We start from the raw sequence: 20,533 nt of genomic DNA on the forward strand, positions 1-20,533 counted from the left end.
GTAAAAGAAATATAATAAATAAATGTTAGGCAAAAAAAAAAAAATGAGTTAGATAATGAATAGTAAACTACAAGATTTTTACATTCTAGATGAAACAGAAGGTTATCAATTGTGGATTAAGATTAAAGATACAAATCTGAGTGGGAAACTGCTGGAAGGAAACTCTGTCTAGATGTTCCATATCTGGAAAAAACTATTACCTTTTAGCTTCAGGTTATTAAAATTGTCAAAATGGTAAGTGCCACTGTAGCCAGAAGTACCCTCCACAGTAAAAAGACGGCACAGAGGGAGACAGAAAGTAGCTAAGGCAATCTGAAGATTTTTTTTATATTTTTTTATGTATAATGTATATATTGGTATACTTGCTATATTTTATATACTTGCTTGTTGTTTGGCAGGACTACACTGATATGAGAAACAGCTAATGCTGTCCATTAGAAGTATGAAGAATAAAAAAAAACTGTTCTGGCTTCATGAATTGCAGGGCTCCTCTTTTTCTGTCTACTTATAATCTGAACAGTAATATTATTGTAAGGCTCCTGAGGCTCTGATAAATCAGATTCACTTTTACAGGACTAGCAGTGAATTCCAAACAGAAGATTTCAGTGTGCAGATGTAATCTTATTAGGCAACTGCAACAAAAATACACACTCATTGACAAGTATAATGGCAAATGCAGTTTAGTACTGCAGTACGATAAAAATACATGAAACATTGGAAAAGTTATTGGATTGAAATCCCCTGTGACTGTGATGAGGCTATAAACACTATGAAAGTCAAACCAATGTCATTTGGAGGCAGTAATGAAATAAAATCTGATTATTGAGAGATCAGTCAAGTAAATCACACTCAGGAAATCTATTAGAGTTCAGAATTTTATTTACAATTATTACTGAGCATGCCGCTTTTGTTCCTAAATGTATCCCCCTGTAGAGAAATTGCTCAGATGCATAAAATAGATGCTACCAACGAAAGAGTGCATAACTAATGAGTGCTGCTTTCTAACCATGCCACTTTTAAATAAATTCTTAATGGATTTATCCTTAGTCATCTCTTCCCATCAGAACACAAAAAAGCACACAGATTAAGTTTAATTAAAGGATATTTGTCAGCAAACCTTATATAGAAATGATTGCAGGAGAAACCTAGATAAGCAAAAACAATACATTTGCATATTTCTATTAACTACTATAAACACTTTCAGGACCATACAGATATCAGTTAACCAGCTAGAAGTCACCACAATATTTAATAAGTGATGATGAAAAAGACAGTGTATGAATTATATTTTTAAATGCATAGTTCATTTTCAGGTACATGCACATCCCTTTTGTACAAACAGTTTCTAATACTTTCAAATAGACATAACCTCAGACAGAATCTCACCCTCTCATAAGTAAAAAAAGGAAGAATAGAAGCTCATTGAATAATCAAGGCTGACTAAATCACCCAATGTTCATCACATCTCCAACACGCTCCCAGTGTTTACAGTTCCTAGTCTGTGATTGGTTCCTCCTCGATCTGCTGCAGTACAGTGAAATCACATGTCTGTGGGCTGCGCAGCTGAAAAGAGAGAAAAATCATTCTTAAAGAAATCACTTGGTGATCTATGTAACTGAGCCGCATATACTGCAGAGATGTGTGGCCTACTTTTGAGTCGGGAATAGCAGGTGTTACAATAGAGCTGTTGCTTTCGTATTCTGACTTCTGCTCCTGCTTCTGAGCCTCCCAAATCAGACCTGCAGTTAATGCACTGTAAACGCAAGATGAAAGAACACATTGTTAGAAAGATGGAATCCTCCATGTCAAGCTGTATCGTTCACTCACATCCATAAAAGAGTGAGATAGAGAATCTTAGCTTGAGGTCAATGGCAGCAGTATAAGAGGATATTAAATTGAAGTAATAACACCAGCTGAAAGGACCAGAAATAACCCGACAACAAGATTAGCAGGAGGACAATGCAATATGAATGAGAAGATGAAATACAAATGATTGGCATTTGGAGAATTATGAGTGGAATGATTAAGCTCTAGATTAGCTGCTCTGAAGTTAGAGGCATTGCAATATATTCAGGAAGAAATTCAATAAGAAAGAATTATGCCCATTGATAGCATAATTTATTTACAAACACTTGTCTGCTGTATTAGCATCCGAATCATGATATAAATATGCTAAATGGATTATGCACGGTGCACACCAATTTATGGAAGATTCAGCAGATTACTGAAATTTGGTGTACTTAACTGGGACTTCAGTACTGTGATCCAGACACATAAACTGCATGTTAATAGTATGCATAAAGTGTGCTTGATTACAGAACATTTTTAGATAACATTATTCTCCCTTGCAAAATATACACAATTTCTTTTTTTTTTTACTGGATGGGGTTTTTAGCACAGATGCAATCAAAATTCTCATAGGTCAACAATGTTATAGAAGCAAAATCACACATATTTTTGGCAGAAACAGATTTATGTAGTCCAGCCTTTAGAATGCACATGGTTTGTTTTTGATGGTTTGAGAGAAATTAATGAGAGTCTTAAGTCACATTGCAGTTCTGTCTGTGTCGTTATCCATGAAGCAGCTAGAACTGGTATTTTGATTCTCTGGGTTGACATTTTGATCGAGTTTATGGGGCAACAAACCAAACTGATTAAATAATTGTAAAAGCAGGCAGAGCACATTAGTCAGGTTAGTCCCTGATGAAGTCAGGCTGGACCTGACCTCCAAGTAGCCGAATGCTCACCTTGAAACAACTCAAATGATAACAGAGCCCCACAGACTCGATGATCATGGCTGCTCCTTTGCCCAGTGGTGTATTACAGAGCGAACATATTTTCCTGCTACTCACTGACCTAGATTACAGAAAACATAATCTGAAGGCCGATAACACAGACTTGAACAGCCAATGGCTCATGTGGGGTTCAAACACATTTTGAATACAGCAAGAATATGGTAGACTCATGGGAATGGATGGGTGGTGTGGTTTAAATCAGTGGATCTCAAATGGTTTCATTTTACGAGCCCAAGACAGTATCAAAATGGTTTATCATACAAAATGTCAACAAAAATATATTAAACTGCAGTCACATTAGCAAAATTTCTGTGAATCTACACAAGCATAAAATGCTTTAGAGTGTTTATAGAGAACAATGACAATTTCCTCTTAGTGAGGAATACCTGTTCCGCGGTGGAACTCGAGGCTCTGGCTCTGGTGTAGTTGCAGATGGGGACCAGGACTGCCTGACGGAGCTCATGGACTGAGATGACTGCATAGTGGCAGACCCTGGACGTCCACTCTGGTAGGACAAGGAGCCAGAGAGGGACGAATGAGGCCGGCTGTAGTCTGGTATGGACGAGGTGTTGTTAGATGTGCTCCATGGTGAACTCCAAGAGGAACGAGGCATATCGAGGTTGTCAAGTGACTCGCCTCTGCAAGCAAAGTGAGTTTGTTATTGTTTATGCTTGAAGCTCACATTAATTGCATCCCAGTTGTTTATTATTTTATTTTATAATTTTGTCACAAAATACTGACCTCCTGATGGGCAGATCAATTGGTTCTTTGGCAGTAACACTGGCAGAGCTCTGCTGGCGAATCCAGCTGTTGTCTGTGTTCAAGGAAGTCTTCTTCTTCATTTCCTGAATGATCTGCTGCCTCTCAACCTCAGCCAGAGACAGAGGCTCTTTCTTATAGTCTCTACTGAACTCACCCAGACCACCGCTCGCTGCTCGAGCCAACAACAGACAAAAATGACCAATTAATAACAAAGCGACAAAGTTGTAAATAAACTTGGTAGACATCCAGAGCAAGAGTTATTGATTTCAGATCATCTTCAACCAATTATATATAGTAGGGCCTGAATGTTTGAGACCACAGTGGATATCTGGGATTCAAAATATAATGTAAACCTGGTAATAAACCAGCACAAATGGTCAGATGTTCTTGAACCTTCTTGAACATGAACTTTTAAAAATCACTCTAATGGGGTGATTTGGGCTCAAAAAACAAACAAACAAACAAACATTGAAACTAATTGTGCTGCTTAATATTTTTGTGGAAACTGATACTTTTTCCAGGAATCTTTGATGAATAGAAAGTTCAAAAGAACATTTATTTGAAATTATATTTCTGTAACAAGGAAAAAGTACTAATACTATCAAACAGTTTCATTCATCTTGCTGAATAAAAGCACTAATTACTGATGAAACTTACAGACATCAAACTTTTAAATAGTAGTTTAATATATATTAGATCATTATAAAACAATTATATATATATATATATATATATAAATATATATATAGCATTTCCACTAGTGGTCTCAGACTTTTGGACCCCAATGTTTTTATATCACAGTTTTTAAATCAAATGCACACTGATCACGTGGACACAGGCTCGATTACAAATGATTTTCCTGACATTTGCATCTGTCAAATTTGCATAAATCAGGCAGAGCTGATTGGTTGGGCTGATTGATCGGTGTGGGTCGAGCAGTGCCCACCTCTCTCTGGGTTTCTGTATTTCATGGCATTGAGGATGCTTCTCCTCTCAATCTCTAGCTCACTTGCTGCCTGCTCTTTCTGGATCTGAGGGTTTTTCTTTCGCCTCAGTTCCTCTTCCAGCAGCCATCCTGCCAAACCCCTGTGTCTGCCGTACACACCTGCAGAGAGCCGCAGACTCTACAGCACCCGTCTAACTCCAGCCCTTAAAGTGTGTGACACTCTGACAACACACTCTTGAGGAATCTGACACGATCCTTTACATAATGATGTCTCAGCGGCTCCTTATTGGTTAAATGAACAATAAACACACATATAAGTTCAGGGGAACAGAAAAAAGCGGCACTGACCTTTAATATCTGGTTTTGCAACCTCATCAAGTTCTGGAGTAGATTTCGAAATGGATCTGCAAACCAGATTGGAAGAAACAAGATTACTCAGTCTGACAGACATACAGATGAAAGATCTTATCAATGTATAAATCCTGTATGGATGCATAGCCTGAAAGCATTTAATTCATCTACAACTCTATTAAACACAAATGGGAGTGCAAACAGTCCTATTACCTGTGTGAGTGGGATAATTGAGGGTAAACATTGGTATAGCCAAAGTAGTCCACCTTACTGTGGCCAAACAGCAGAATCAGCACAGACATGCAGATGTTCACACAGTCATGATTGAACAACATTAACAGAAGACAAATTAGTACGGTTAATAATGCATGAGTCAAAAAACAGACTAGGGCTGGGAAGTATGACCAAATTCTTAAATAATGGCATGAGTATTTTGTATTGCAGTAATGGCATGTATCACCAAATAGGCCTACTTTAGTTATTTTTGCTATAAAACTCACAAACAATTGACTAAATTAATAAACTACTTCTACACTGAAACACTAATATAATATTACAAAAATATATATTTAAAAAAAGCGCTGTTCTTTTGAACTTTCTATTCATCAGAGAATACTGAAAAATGTTCAAAAATGCATCAGCATTGATAATAATATCAAATGTTTCTTGAGCACCAAATAAGCATTTTAGAATGATTTCTGAAGAATCATGTGACACTGAAGACTGAAGTAATGAAAATTCAGCTTTGCATCACAGGAATAAATTTAATTTTAAAACATATTAGCATTAGAAAACATTAGTAATTAGCATTAGTTTCCTAATTTCTTAAAATTGTTAAAAAACAAAATACAAATTCTTAACAACTGCAGACTTTCCGACAATACTATTAAATAACCACGCGGTAATGGTATTTGGCAACTCACTGAATTAAATATTCAATAAATGAAAGGCATTTTATCTTATTTGGTTATTTAAAAGTTAAGATTTGTCATAGTAAATGAATGCCACGCCTGTCATCATGCAATAACAAAGACTAGAGAGTAAAACTAATGAATTTAATTATAAAATGGATATAACACTCTAAATTCTGACTGATTAAGCCGCATTTGAAGGTGCTTTAAAATAGACAATATACATACACCTGTGACTGTACTTCAGCTAAACAAATTAATTTTGTTTATCATAAAATCTTTGTTTCCATCCATTTAACCTTTTTTTTCTTTTTATTGGCATTGTTACATGTTTCTTCATTGCTCTGAATATGTACATATCGGTGGACGCATAAATTTGCAGTGTCATACTTCCGAGCCCTAACACAAACAATGTTAATTTAGTCGGGTTACTTTGGTATTTAAAGCAGTATTTGTCAAGCATGATATTCAGTGCCATTCTTGTTATTGTTCTGGAAGTAAACAAAACTGACATGCATGCTTGAGAAAATTATACATTAATATCAGTATAACAAAGATAATGAGAGATGGGACATTAATTCAAATAAGAGAAACCAGGTAATGATGTTGAAATGACTCACTCTTGCTCATGAAATCTCTTCTGCTCTTCTAGTCGCCTCCTCTCCTCTTCTCTTCTATTCCTCTCTTTTTCCTGAAGGAAGCGCTCTTCCTCTTCTTTCTTCCTCCTCTGTTTCTCAAGGCGCTCTTGTTCCTCCCTTCTCCTCCTCTCTTCCTCTAGAAGCAGTCTCTCCTGCTCTCTTTTTTTCATTTCTTCTTCTCTCTTCTTCTTTTCTTCCTGAAAGCGCTCTTGTTCCTGTCGTTTTCTCCTCTCTTCCTCGAAACGCAGTCTCTCCTCTTCTCTTATTTTCTTCTCTTCTTCTCTCTTTTTCTTCTCTTCCTCAAGGTGCTCTTGTTCCTCTCTTTTTCTCCTCTCTTCGTCTAAACGCAGCATCTCCTGTTCAACAGTAATCAAAAGATTTTTTTCTGGTGTTTGACCGTGACAGTGTGATACGCTTACATACCCCTAGTATCTGCCAGATGTGTACCATTTAAAAAGAAATAAGTAAAAATTGTTTGCATGCCCTGGTTAAGCTACAGGTGAAATAACATACATTTACATACAATATAATAAATTGTGTTAATTCAGTTACTTTCCAGAATTATCTTATTTATGTATATGTATGTATTTATTCATTTATTTATTGGAATATACATTCTCTTATGGATATGATCTAATTATAGCTTAGGGATCCATAGAATACTTCCCTGCATAACACAAGGGATTAAATAAATAAATACATAAATAAAATATCACATATACCTCCTGATGTTTCTTGAAGCTCTCCTTCTCAAGGTCTTTCTGTGCCTTTCTCCACTCCTCATCCAGTTTTTCTTGGTCCTTTTTGTACTTCTCCTGCAGCATGTCGAGCAAGAGTAAAACAGGAGGGAGAGAGGATGAAAACAAAATAAAAAAAGACCATTGATTGTAGCTAAACAATGCCTCAAAAATACAAAATGCATAATTACACAGAGCTTTTTTTCCATTTATTAACAAAACAATGCATTAGTACACTGTAAAAAAAATGAGGGTAATTTGAACTGTAAAATATTGTAAAAACGCTACTGTTGTAAAATAATAATAATAATAATAATAATTAGTTAATAGGTTAACAGTAAGTTCCCGTACTATATACATGTAAAAAGATTTAACCAGGCATTTCAGGTAATTTTCATGTAATTTTTAGAAGTAAAAAAAGAACAAATTAACGTATAATTTACAGTAAAAAAAACTGTAAACTGATATTCCCAGGATTCCCTGCGTGACACTCCACATTTGAAAGTATTTTGTTTAAATAATCATGTTTCTTAATAATTGTCATGTTTGTTATCAGTCATGTACATGTGAAGTTTATGTTACTTCATCTATTGTTTAATGAATGTTTATTTCATTATTTAAGTGTCATGTCTGTTACCATGAAGGTGTTTAGTGTTTGCGTGAATGACTCTGTACATCTTGTGGAAAAAGCTACTTTTGATGAACTGATTCTTCATATTGCAGTCTCTTTTACCACCTGCATTATTACGGTGGTTGTCAATTTATGTTAAAGATACAAAATAGATTTAAGAAGCAGTGTGCATTATTAAATGTACTATAGTTTACATTCAAACTTTCTATCAAATCTATCTATCATGTATATATATATATATATATATATATATATATATATATATATATATATATATATATATATATATATATATATATATTTCTGCAATCTTTTTTTTTTTTACATAATTATATGTTGTTCATTTCTTGATAAAGCCAAATGCATTAACAACACAAATGCTTTAATGTTCACCTGCAGCAAGTGCTCCTGCTCTTTCTGCCACTTCTCATGCCGTTTGCGCTCTTCTTCTGGGTCCCAGGAGTGGCGTGCAGTGGATGTAGTGATGGAGGGAATTGGCAGCTACAGAAGTAGAAAACTCTGTAAAAAAACTCTTTCTTGACTAAACACTGGTCAAGTAAAATATCACAGATGTCCTTTCCAAGATCTTGCATTGTCACATTGTCTTGTCAAAGATCCAAAGAGATCTTTTTGTAGCCAAGCCCCAAAACACTAAGCAGCATCATGGATTAAACGACATACAATATTTCACTTACTCTGATCATATGCCTGTCAACAACAGTGGTTTGATTAAAAGAAAACAATGAAAACTTAACTTACATTTGATATTGCTGTATCGGATCCACCTGAAAAAAAAAAAAAACAGCTACAATCAGATGCTTTTCAAAATATACATTTTAGCCTTTATTTTGAATAAACCCCTCCACGATAGTGTGAAGAGAACATATGAACAGCATTCCATCCCAAATATCTCACAGAATAAAATCTTCTTAAATAAGAAGCCCATAACCCCAACAGTTCCATAAAATAAATGTTAAATTAGAGCCACATGCAATGACAATGATGAACAAACACATGCAAAGTCGTCAATTAACAAAACCAGATGAATAATGCATAAACACCTTTGGCCAGTTTTCAAATGCAATATCACATGCAAAAGCACTGGTTATTAGTAAAACAAAACCCAACATCCATGTCCAGCACAGCATGCACTATTATTCACATTCACAACACAATACCAACACAATCCACACTGATTACGGATTTCTTTCCCTGAGCTGCTCTTATAATCAGGGATAAACAGCAAGACTGAGCTGATTGTGAGAAGGTTGTACAGGCTCATATTCATATCTGTCTCATCCTAAATTCTTTCACTTTTACCTATGGGGAAATTCTCTGATATCATATTAATGCAGCAGGTATCAGAAAGATATGGACTGTCTGTCTGTTGTAGTCTCCTATTTTTTTATTTTATTTAGAGTGCTTTGTATGTTGGTATAGTTCCTGACATGCTGTCTTTTTAAGAGGTCTTTATACATAAGAAAAAGGAAAAAAGCTAAACGACTTTTAAAACATTTAACGTCTGTTCGCATTGACAGTGACAAAGCAACCAAAAGTCATCAATGTTTCAATCAGGTTTTGTGATCTGGGGTAAAGTACGCAACAACAATCACTGGCAATGTGACAAATTTGAATTTTTATGGATTTATTTAATAATCAAAAAGAACCAGTATTATTTTTGAATTTTTTATGTACGGTTACAGTATTCATTAATATTTTGAATTCGCCTTTATTTTTAAACTTTTATTTTGAAATTTGTTTGAAAGCTTTAGTAATTTTGCTATTGCTATTGTCATTTAAAAAAATAATAATCTATTTATTTTTTAATTTACTTTTTATGTTTTAGTCATTTTAGTACCAAAACTTACTGTCAAGTTTCATTCAACATTTCCAAGTTTCATTCAATCTAATATTTATTTAACTTAAGTGCCATTTCAATTAATAATAATAATAAAAATGTAATAGCCTTAGTTTTAGTTAACAAAAAGAGCTCTGAACCACACTTCAAGAGGTTATTAACAGAAATTCTTGGCAGCTGCCCTAAAGCTTCTTATGTGGATTTATATCTGATTCATGAAGTGAATCAGTGGATTTGGTTCACAAGTTTAAATAACTTATTAATGATTCAGCCAGATTCACAAATGAATCAGCTCAACTTTATTACTCTGATCTGGCCGAAGTGATTAACAGACCATAGGAAGGGAAGATTATTTGTGAATGTTGACTTAAATTTTGGTCTGCTGTTCACACAAAACTAAACTTCAGGAGGCTTGGAATTTCGTTGTATGGAGAATTTTTTTATGAAATTTTATGGTGATTTTTGTGTCCCTTTTGAAGCTTGATAGCTTCAGGTCACATTAATTGTAATTACCCTTAAAAAGCGTTGAAAACACTCTTCTTCCTTTGTCATAGAGGCTTTGGAAAAAGATTAGGGTGAACTATTCTGTTTTGCTACTATGCACTATTTACTCATCAAGGCTCCTCTACTTTTTAAAGTACTCAGACTCCTGTAGACAGCATGTCAGCACTCCAGATGGAAGTGGACAAGGTAAACTCAACCCCCCTTTACCACAGAGAACTGACTGTGAGCTCTGCAGAGGTTATGAGGGGAGGAGGATGGCAGGATGAAGACTTGGCGGTTTACCCACAGCCCCCGAAACACAAAGCCTGAACACACCAGCACTTGACTGGTGCTGTTCTGTTACCTTGTTCAAAAAACTCGGACCTCCTTTTTAAGTTTTTCATAGTAATGGATTCAGATTCTACATGGGAGATAAAAATGTTAGAAGACGTTGAATTTGTACAAATGAAAAAAGTCCCAGGCACCATGGGGAACTAAATTTAACAATTAATTCTTAATTCACACTGCTTTCTTGTAGAAATGTAGGCAGAAAAACGTTATATAAACATAGCATGTGTACAGTGCTTGGATACTTGGAAATCTTTACTTTGGGCTATTTCACTGTTTTAAGTTAATCAAAAACAAGCATTCTTCTCAAGCTATTAAACAATCTCTTAACAAGGTTCATTTTTTCCTCACACATTTTCTGCACAACATGCATTTAATAAAACAAGCATAATTCAAAAAAGTTTTACAGAATGTTTCCAAGCGATAAGCTGAAAAAAGAATTGATTTACCTTTATTATTCACAGTCTCTGAATCCTCATGGAAACCACCATTTATCCCATTCGAACCATAATTCTGTGAAAAATGTCATCTGTTTAGTCTAAAGAAAGGGCCATTACAATACATCCAAATACAATTTTAAACTAAAATTAAGTATATCATATGTAAGTGATTAATAATAGTCTGCTTACATTTCCAGGCTGAGAGCTGGCATTCACAGTTTTCACGACCGTATCCTTGGTTTTTTGGGATGTGAAATCCAGGCTGGTGCTGAGGTATGGCTCAGAGGGACCTAGAGGATCCAGACTGGTCAGATTGACGGTCTTATGGCTTTTAAATGGAAGGGAAGGTAGGTCTCTGTCCCAGTCTGATTGCGGCATGTCAACAAAACCATTTATTTCAAAACCACAGAATTAGAAAACTATGAAATCAAATATACGATTACAGACAGATACGAAAACTGAATGTGTCCGAATAATACTTCTTAACAGCGGGAATGAAATACAGACCACCTTCCCCTGCCATGCAGTCAGAATGAGCTCCACACACAAAGGGTTTACCAACTAGCTTACAGATGCCCTCTGGGCCTGTTCTTCGTACATTGCTAACTCAGTTAGCTGGATTTGATTGTTGACGATTTGCCATGATCTTGGATTATTTGGTTCTTCGACGCTCATCCTGGAGTTGCTGTCATAGCAACAGGTCCGTTATCTTAAACCTGCTCGGAAGCAGGCTTATTTTATGTAAACAGGATTAGATTACATTTTTTTAAACAGAATTGATATTTAAAATCTGTCCCAGCCACTACTACATTATTACAAGAGCACCCTACTAATCTGGGGACAATCATTTAAAATAATAATTATTTAAAAATTATATAAAATTATTTTATAATATTATTTGAAAATAATATTATAATGTTGTGTAATCTATAATGCTATAGACACAGCCAGTTTTAATAATTGAATGATTTATTTGTGATAAAATAATAACTAATATAATATAATATAATATAATATTATATAATATAATATAATATAATATAATATAATATAATTAATATAATATAATATAATATAATATAATATAATATAATATAATATAATATAATATAATATAATATAATATAATATAATATAATTGTATTAGAGTCTTACACACATACAGTTAATCTGAGTCATGCATTAATTTGAGTGATGACAGCTATTATGGGAGTGAAACTTTCATTAATGCAATTAATAACAAATCTGCTTCAAAGATAAAATTGCATGTAGTTTTGTTCATTTGGCTGTTTCCTTATAAAGGTCAAAAAATTTGTCAAGTTTTTTGTCAGGTGTCTTTTTTAATTATACGATGTCTTAGATATATGATATATGAATCTTAGACAACTTAATCCAGATATTTTAATAAAATCCACTAAATTGTTTGAAGAACCAAATCAGTTATCACGATTAGAAGATCCGGCATCTTTCAAATCATCTCAAGATGTATTAAGAGATGTACAAACGAAGAAGAGGCTCCTGATCTGGCTTCAGTAACAAACCATAAGCCTGCTAGTAAACACTGAAAATATGAACCACAGACATTATAAAGAACCACAAACTAAGATCATGAGAAATAATGCACACTGTTTAGGAAGAAATAAAAGCATACCACATCATACACCGTAGACACCAGGCCAAGGAAGGTAGACATTAAAGGAATAGATCACTCAAAAATGATTACTGTTACTTTTCATCTGTGTTACTTCTTTCAGTGGAATACATAATTAAAAGATGTGCTCCACAAATAAAATAACATCTGGACTTCTTTATGTACATTATTTTGGTTTAGTCCTTACTGGAGCTTGACAGTCAACTATAGCAGTGTAGATATTTTTAATCTATTAAGATATATATATATATATATTTTTTTTTACTGTTCCGCAGAAGAAAAAGAAGAAAGCAGCATAGAGGCTGAATATATGTGAGTAAATATGTGAGTTCCTTTGAAAGGTGAAAAAAGAAAACCAACAACCAGCAAGCCAAACACACAACTGACAAACATAAACGGATACACTACTGTACATTATGTGCACATTATTACTACTGAATATTCAGACTTTAACAACAGGGTCAAGCAAGAACAGAGGAACTTAGTCTGCTATATACATAGCAAAAGGATCTGGTAATGTTATTTCGGTTACTTTTGATTTAACTTCGGAAGCTTTTCCAAGGCAATTTACTCAGATGAAGTCTTAAGAGGGCAGCACTTAGTGAGATAGTGTGGACTTACTGTTCTTGCCATGTCTACAGATGTCCATAAGCAGACTACCCTGCCGCAAGGCCTCCTCCATACTGTTCTTCCACTCAGTATAGCTCATGTCTGCTACCCTGTGGCCATTCACTGTAAGGATCTCATCTCCAACCTTCACTTGACCGTGCTCCGCTGGTGTGCCTTATCACACACATAATCAAACATACAGACATATCTATACAGATGCTACAAATCATGAAAGGTCATCAAAACATTTTTTTTTTGACTAAAAATAATAACGGTGATGCCAAATGGATCTCTAAACGTGATTTAGCATTTTAACATTTAGCAACTCAAGCAATACATGCAGAGTCATGTACATTTTGTAGATTTTGTTTCATTGCTGTGTTGGGCAAAAAAATCTGCCCAATATGCTGTAGCAGCACATATATGTGTTCGACAAACATCTGAGGGTTTTATACTTTTCTTTTACCTGGAACTACAGATTTGACACGGACCCCAGTGGAGTCCCAGTTGCTCTGGAAGCCGAAGTCCCTACCACTGTTGGGTTTCTGGTTCAGGCTGATCCTCATCTCACTGAAGTCAACCTGGAAGACACAGACAGGTCACTTCTACAGAGAAAATAAAGTGATTTGTGGTTTACTATGTTAAATGTATTTACTTTAATATGACCATAAACTAAAATGTTTTTTGGGAGAGTACCAAAGAGATGCCAAAAAGGCAACCCAGACCCCAAAGTGTAGCTTTAATATATTTAAATGATCTGGATTAAGCGGAGATTTAATGAATATAATGTGCTTATGTATCTGCGACTGTGTATGGAATTTTCTTTTACTGTAGAAAACTGAATGTAGTTGCAAGTTTGTAGGTGAGATTTGTGAGTTCAGGAGAATCACACTGTACCTCATTAGGAGGATTGAGTGGGGAAGGAGATTTGGGCAGGGAGGACACCCTGTTGACTGGAGGGACAGGAGACGGGGTTTTCCACTCTTCATCACTGCTTTGCACAGGACTTTCCTGGGAAGTATCTTCATCTTTCATATATTGAGCATAGCGGTTGGAAAACGTTGTCTTCTTGAGGCTGTCTGTCTCTCCATTTGTGCGCTTAAGAGAGTCATCCATCTAAAAGATTTTTTAATATCATATAAGTATTTTAGCAACCAATTTAAACTCTATTTGAGGTGTATTCTGTCCTTACTGTTATAATGAATGAAGCAGAATAGATTTTTCATTTATTTATGTATTCTCTTTTCATGGTAATGCAACACGAAATGCCACATCAAACACAACAAAAATACATTCAATGCAAGAAGAACAGGAGTAGGATGAAGAAAAAAATCTTAGAAACTCCTACCCCATTCTTATATTAAGAAAGTTACAAATTAAATTAAATTAAATTAGATAATGACTGATCATTTCAACCATGAGATAAGTTTGGGTTAAAAACTAAATAGCTCAAACAGAGGAAGAGAGTGCAACAGTGCCCATCCACTTTTTTGAGTGGCATTGATTCCAGAAGCATTTTGCCCCACTCATTTTTTTTTCTCATAGGGATTTTAATGTCTCTGTTAAAGAGTTACAAGCCACAAACTAAACCAACCAGCTATGAGGTGAAACACAACATTACAAACTTTGATTTGAATCAAGCAAAAAGCAGAAAAAAATGCAAAAAAGCACTTGAATTGGCATGAATAAGCAAAAGGAACAAAACTGCGAATTAACTGCTTTAGTAGTTTGATAGCATCAAGAGATTGACTCGATTATATCATTCTCTGTACTTTATGGGACTGGGTGAGTGATTTGCTTGTTTTGATTCCCTGTTTTGTGGATTTGTTTATTTATTTATTTATTTATGGATTTTTGGGTAATGAAGTTGGTCTCCAGGAATTCCGCTGTTAAACATGGTTATTTAAATACTTAATAATGCTAGATGACAACAAAAGCATATACCATTAATTAACAATCTTGTTATTCACAGTTGGTGTGTTTAGAAGTTATAGTTAAAAATCTATGAAGAAAATGAATGATTTTTTCCCTTCCAGAACCAGACTGGTGCACTCAATAATGAGAAACTTTCTCACAAAAAAATTAATAAATAAAATTAACACTTTTACTCTGGGGTGTAACTTAGTTAGATGCTTTATAATTCAAATAAGCTGTAATTAAATCAGTTTCACTGTAAACTGATCACAGAGTATGTTGAGTAGCACAATGTTCTCACAGATGTTCACTAAAAAATAAAAATGCTATTAAAACATGTCAAGATGTTTGAGACCAAGCAGATCCACTCACCGTGAATGCTCTGGGAAGGGATGTGATTCGGTTGGACTGTGTGCCGAATGGCCTGGGTGTTACTACGGAGGGAAGTCTTGCGCTATCTGATCTCTGGTAGCTCTTGGGGATGGAGGCAGAAACTCGATCCAGCCCAGACTGCTTTGTATCCATTGAATTGGGTTTATACAAAGGTCTAATGAGACCACTGGAGTTTTCGACTGGCTTAGTGCTGCTAATCAACTCTGAGCTGCTGAGAATGCTGCTGGGTTTACTGACGCTGGTGGGCTTGATAGCACTGGTGGGCTTAATCAGGCTGGAGTTGCTGTTGGAAAACGAAGGCACTGGATCATCCAGAAGGCTTTGGGTCGTTGTTTGGCTCTCTGGGATATCTGGGTCGGAGCGTTCACGTTTGGTAGGAAAATCTGTGGCAGTGACAGGTTCCGTTTCTCTCAGAGATGGTATGGAGGGTACTGAAGGTTTGTCCATGGGGGCGTAAGGGGTGTCAATGGTGTTGCTATGTACTGGCAGAGTTCTGCGTCGGGGTACAGGTTCTACGAAGACATCATCAGTGATGGAGTTAAAGCTTTCCCTGTGGTTGCTTTGCCCTCGGCTCTCTCTGCAAAGGGGCATGAACGAGAAAGGCAGGACAAGAAATGTGATTAGATTACACTCTTACACTAAGCAGACGACGAATCAGAGAAAGTAGAACAGACTACACTCTCGCAAAAGCAACAGCAACATTTTATAGTAAACCACAAAATAAATATACATAATATACATAAATATACAGTTTTGGACTGTGTAAAATGTTTAAGCTTCAAACTGCTATTTGATTGAAAGGAATCTATGTTCACCTCTCTTCCTGCATTTCCTTGAAGGTCTTTGGTTTCCTGGTGCCTGAAGTGATCTGCTCGATCTGTTCCCTCTCCTCTTTCTTCTTCACAATGTCAGAATTCACACTCTTGCGCTTATTCTTCCACCTTGAGAGATCCTGCAGAGATGAGGAGAATGACGCTCAGCCTCCATATCTGGAGCACAGGTGCTTATTCATAAGCAGTAGCAGTGGGAGGGACAGTCAGGGGAAGGGTGGAGAGATACAAGGACAGATTGAGAAGTGAGGGAGGACTAGATTTTGCCAGTGTCCTATTTTGCCTGTTTGGCTCCACCCGACTCCTTTTCCCATGTGAATTAGGGGCCCGTATATGACCTAAATGCTGTATTGAAGCGCAGTCATCCACACTACATAGTACGACTGAACAGTTACAGACTATTTATTATTGCTGTGATTGTGTGGCTTGAAGTAGTCAAGGTCCTTATGGGGAAATCTTACTTGTCTCAACTTTCATTTAACCACAGGCTGAACAGATGCAGCTACAAACATTATTGATAACAAAGCAATGTGAACCGATACTCACATCTTGCCACTTATCGTCACTTTCCTTAATTAGACTATGCATCTTCTGCAGCTCTTCAATGCGCAACTCCATCGTAGAGTTGCTGAGGTTCGTCTCACTGTCGGTGATGTCGCTCACTGATTTGCTCCTGAAAACAGATGTTTTTCAAAAAATTAATAGTCAGATTAACTCCTTAAGGAAAAACAAAACATGCATTAGGATGGAAAAACGATTTAATGGATTGTAGTCATTCAGCTTTTTGGTATGAGTTAAAGTGTTACAGCTCTCATCAAGCAATCATACATAACAGAAATTTACAAGACAAAATATTGATGGGTTAGTAAACGTAAAGCAGGCGTGTTCCAAATATTCTTCAAGCCACAATTAGCTGTCTTAACAGCGTTGTCACAGATGTTATTTGGCAACTCAGTGGGTTAATATTCCACGAGTGACCTATTCAATCACTTCCACTCATGTGTCTGTGAGAGTACAATACTTCCGCATTTCAGAAATACCTGTGCTTTTCATGATCTGGATTTTTCCAGAATGACACGATTGAACACAGATTTGGATTAAATTAGCCAGCAATGAGTGTATCTGTAGTCTACACTGCTTTTGGAGTGAAAATCTTTGGGCAGCAGCCCAAGGAGATCAAAGCATTATGAGTACATAGTGAGTGTCAGTGCTTAACGTAGGGGAGAGCACACACAAATACAAACGTGCCATTCCTGCACGGACACAACTCACCCTTCACTACCAGAGCTTTTCTGGAGCAGTCTAGGGAACCAAAGAGAACCACAACACATTCATATATTGGTCTGATGATTGACAGTTTTTATTGACTGACCTATAAAGGCTAATAAAGTGTTGCATGCTCAACAAGTCTGCATTTATTTGATCAAACTACAACAGCAAAAGTGTAAAATGTAATACAATTTAATTTAACCATATTCTATGTTTATATATTTTAAAATGTAATTTATTCTTGTGATGACAAAGTTGAATTTTTAACTATAACATTTTAAATGTCACTTTTGATCAATGTAATGCAACCTTGCTAAATAAAAGTATTAATTTATTTTAAAAAAGCATCCCAAACTTTTAAATGTTGGTGTTTATGTCAAGAGTTTAGTCACACTGCTCCATCTATGATCAAGTACATAATAGTTATTTATTTTACAATAAACGTCATGCTTCAACATTCAGTTAATTCTTAGATTACAGACCTGACTGTCTAACATTTAAAATGTGCAAACAGTAAGTATGGAATTACATCACTGGAAACTTGTAGAATTCCCCACCAATCACAGTGCGGTTGCTCTTTTTAATGCTCCGACATTACATGAACTCTAATCAAATTAAATGTTGTTCTTGGGATTCAAGTTCCACAAGAATGTGGGGAATTTGGAGCTTAAGTGCATTGTAATTTACCTCGTAAAGAGTGAATGTGTCTGACTGGATTATTTATAGACATTGCTCAGGTTTTTCTGGATACACTCACACCATATAAAGCCTGTTAGGAAACTTTACTTAAAAGAAAGTCTAAGCAGTGGAGTCTGTACATGATGCATTGGTTCCTTGGATTCATTTATCACCAAAACTATCAGTTTTTATTTATTTATTTAACTGAACACAAGCAAAATGCAGTTCAAAGAAAATAGGTCAGTCTCTCCAAAGAGAAAAAAAAGATCCATCTGAATGGCAAATGTCACATTTTTTGGTGTTCCTGTACAAATCAAGGCTTATGCATCCTTACTCAATTATGTTAATAGTTAAATAATAATTAAAATAAATGAAAATGCTTTTATTTTTATATTATTAGATAAAGTAAACTTCAATAATGTTATCTGAAATATGTATCAATGACCAATAAAAAAAAAAAAAACATTTATCCATCTTATTTTCATCATGAAAGTAAGCTATTTCCTATTAAAGTGATAAACGTCTGATTGATTAGCCACTATACACTCTCAGAAAAAAAGGTACAAAAGCTGTCACTGGGGCAGTATCTTTTAGGTACTAATATGTACATTTTAGGTACTAATATGTACCTTTAAGCTACCAATATGGACTGTTTAGGTACAAAGGTGTGCCTTTTGGGTACCGACCCAGTGACAATTTTTTTTAGTGTAGGTTAATAACTAGAAGTATAATGAAGTACATAAAGCATAAAAATATAATGTAATAAAACAAATAACAAATACCAGTTTGCAATATAATGTACTGTTTTTGCACAGTAATTTTACTGGAAGAGGCTAAAACTGAAAGCCTTGCACACTCAAATTAAAAATGGCTGTGCCCCACTTTTATGTTAAAAATAAGGTGGATAAAACACATCACGAATCAAATTTCAAAGCTCAGAACCATTTTGACATCAGGACTTCATCAAACCAACATTTTTAGTAAAAGTCCAGTCCAACATAAATCAAGAGAAAAACCAAATATCTACCTGTTACAATCATTCATCAAGTGGGAGGTCTCATGCAATCAAAGTCACACCCATATCAAACTCACACAACTACCATTGCCAGAGTAAGATCAGAGTTAACACGAGAATGGATGATCATGATGACAAGCGCACACAGGCATTTGTGCAGGCTCAGAAACCTAACCTCTCCACCATCAGCCTCTTCCAGTATCGCACACAGCTGGCCTCTCTGATAGCTTGCCATCTCTGCACATCTTCATCACTGCAGAGAAAGAAATGCTGGGAGCTCCCATTTCCTTCTTTCCTTGGGTATTTAAAGCCCTTAGCTTTCTAAGTAGCATATCATCTGCTTTCAGGTGCTGTTCTGCTCCATGTTTAATCTCTGGCTTGGGTTTGTGCTGTCTGGGTTCAACTGGGTCACATATCAGCTTGGCCTGAAGTTTTGGTGGCAAAGCCCATGCCTCTGGAATAGGAACAGGATGGTAGTTATCAGGGGCCCCAGACAGAGAGCGATTGTTGATTTGCTGTTGAGCCCTTCGAAAAACCACATCATCTTTTTCAATGTCAGGATAAACAAGTTCCCCTTCATGATGGGGCTGAATTACTACCATGACATCGGCCTCCGATCTGCGGCGAGGCAACAGGAAGTTACCATACTTCAACTTGGCCAGGTCATCACTTGAGTGGAAGGTTTTTGTACGACGTGTAAACATATCATCATTTTCCATATCAGGCAGGATGTCGGCAGAAACGTTGTATGGGTCATTAGGGTGTTCACGCCCTAGAAGGGAATGCTTTTCACATTTGATGAGTCGGGGGCCAGAAGCGGGATCCGTTCTGGACCAAAAATCAGGGGGTTCTAACTTATGCAGCCCTGCACTCTGCTGAGCAACCATGAGGGGTTGTGTTTGAGAACTGTGGTGAATGAAAAGAGAAAAGTGTAAAGAAAAGATTCAGAACATGGAAGAGGACAGTAGGAAAATGGAAGTGTAAAAATCTCTAAGCAAGTTAACAGATTAGTGCATGCAGAAGGATGCAGCTAACAGGTAACAGCAGCATTTTGTGGACTCAGTTTGCTCTGCCACAAAATACTAAAGGATACTACAAAAAATATATTTATTAAAAGTTAAATACAAAAACAGTAAGTATTTTTAAGGATCATGAGGCAGGCCATACAACAGTTCATAGTGACCATCATTACGACTGGTTCACACAAGGCATGATAACTATAAAGTTTTAATAATTGTTCTAATTTCATGGAATAGAAAAGTCCACACCACAAC

The 20,533-nt window shown here is 35.8% G+C and overlaps 1 protein-coding gene across 1 annotated transcript in view; it reads right to left on the bottom strand.

Moving 5' to 3' along the window:
- Positions 1-857: 857 nt before the first annotated feature.
- The window catches only part of LOC132152883 (LIM domain only protein 7-like), a 26,248-nt gene continuing 6,572 nt past the window's right edge, over positions 858-20,533 (bottom strand). The window contains 24 exon segments of the mRNA XM_059561823.1: positions 858-1,563; positions 1,651-1,753; positions 2,748-2,856; positions 3,182-3,433; positions 3,537-3,726; positions 4,504-4,662; positions 4,852-4,907; positions 5,068-5,124; positions 6,386-6,759; positions 7,126-7,218; positions 8,165-8,272; positions 8,531-8,556; positions 10,477-10,533; positions 10,910-10,973; positions 11,090-11,265; positions 13,173-13,334; positions 13,627-13,741; positions 14,058-14,276; positions 15,447-16,044; positions 16,283-16,419; positions 16,844-16,970; positions 17,570-17,599; positions 19,435-19,519; positions 19,522-20,165. Of these exon segments, the coding sequence (XP_059417806.1) occupies positions 1,541-1,563; positions 1,651-1,753; positions 2,748-2,856; positions 3,182-3,433; positions 3,537-3,726; positions 4,504-4,662; positions 4,852-4,907; positions 5,068-5,124; positions 6,386-6,759; positions 7,126-7,218; positions 8,165-8,272; positions 8,531-8,556; positions 10,477-10,533; positions 10,910-10,973; positions 11,090-11,265; positions 13,173-13,334; positions 13,627-13,741; positions 14,058-14,276; positions 15,447-16,044; positions 16,283-16,419; positions 16,844-16,970; positions 17,570-17,599; positions 19,435-19,519; positions 19,522-20,165 (3,964 nt within the window). The 3' untranslated portion in view covers positions 858-1,540.

Source organism: Carassius carassius, chromosome 11 (genome assembly GCF_963082965.1).
Source record: "Carassius carassius chromosome 11, fCarCar2.1, whole genome shotgun sequence".
NCBI lineage: Eukaryota > Metazoa > Chordata > Actinopteri > Cypriniformes > Cyprinidae > Carassius > Carassius carassius.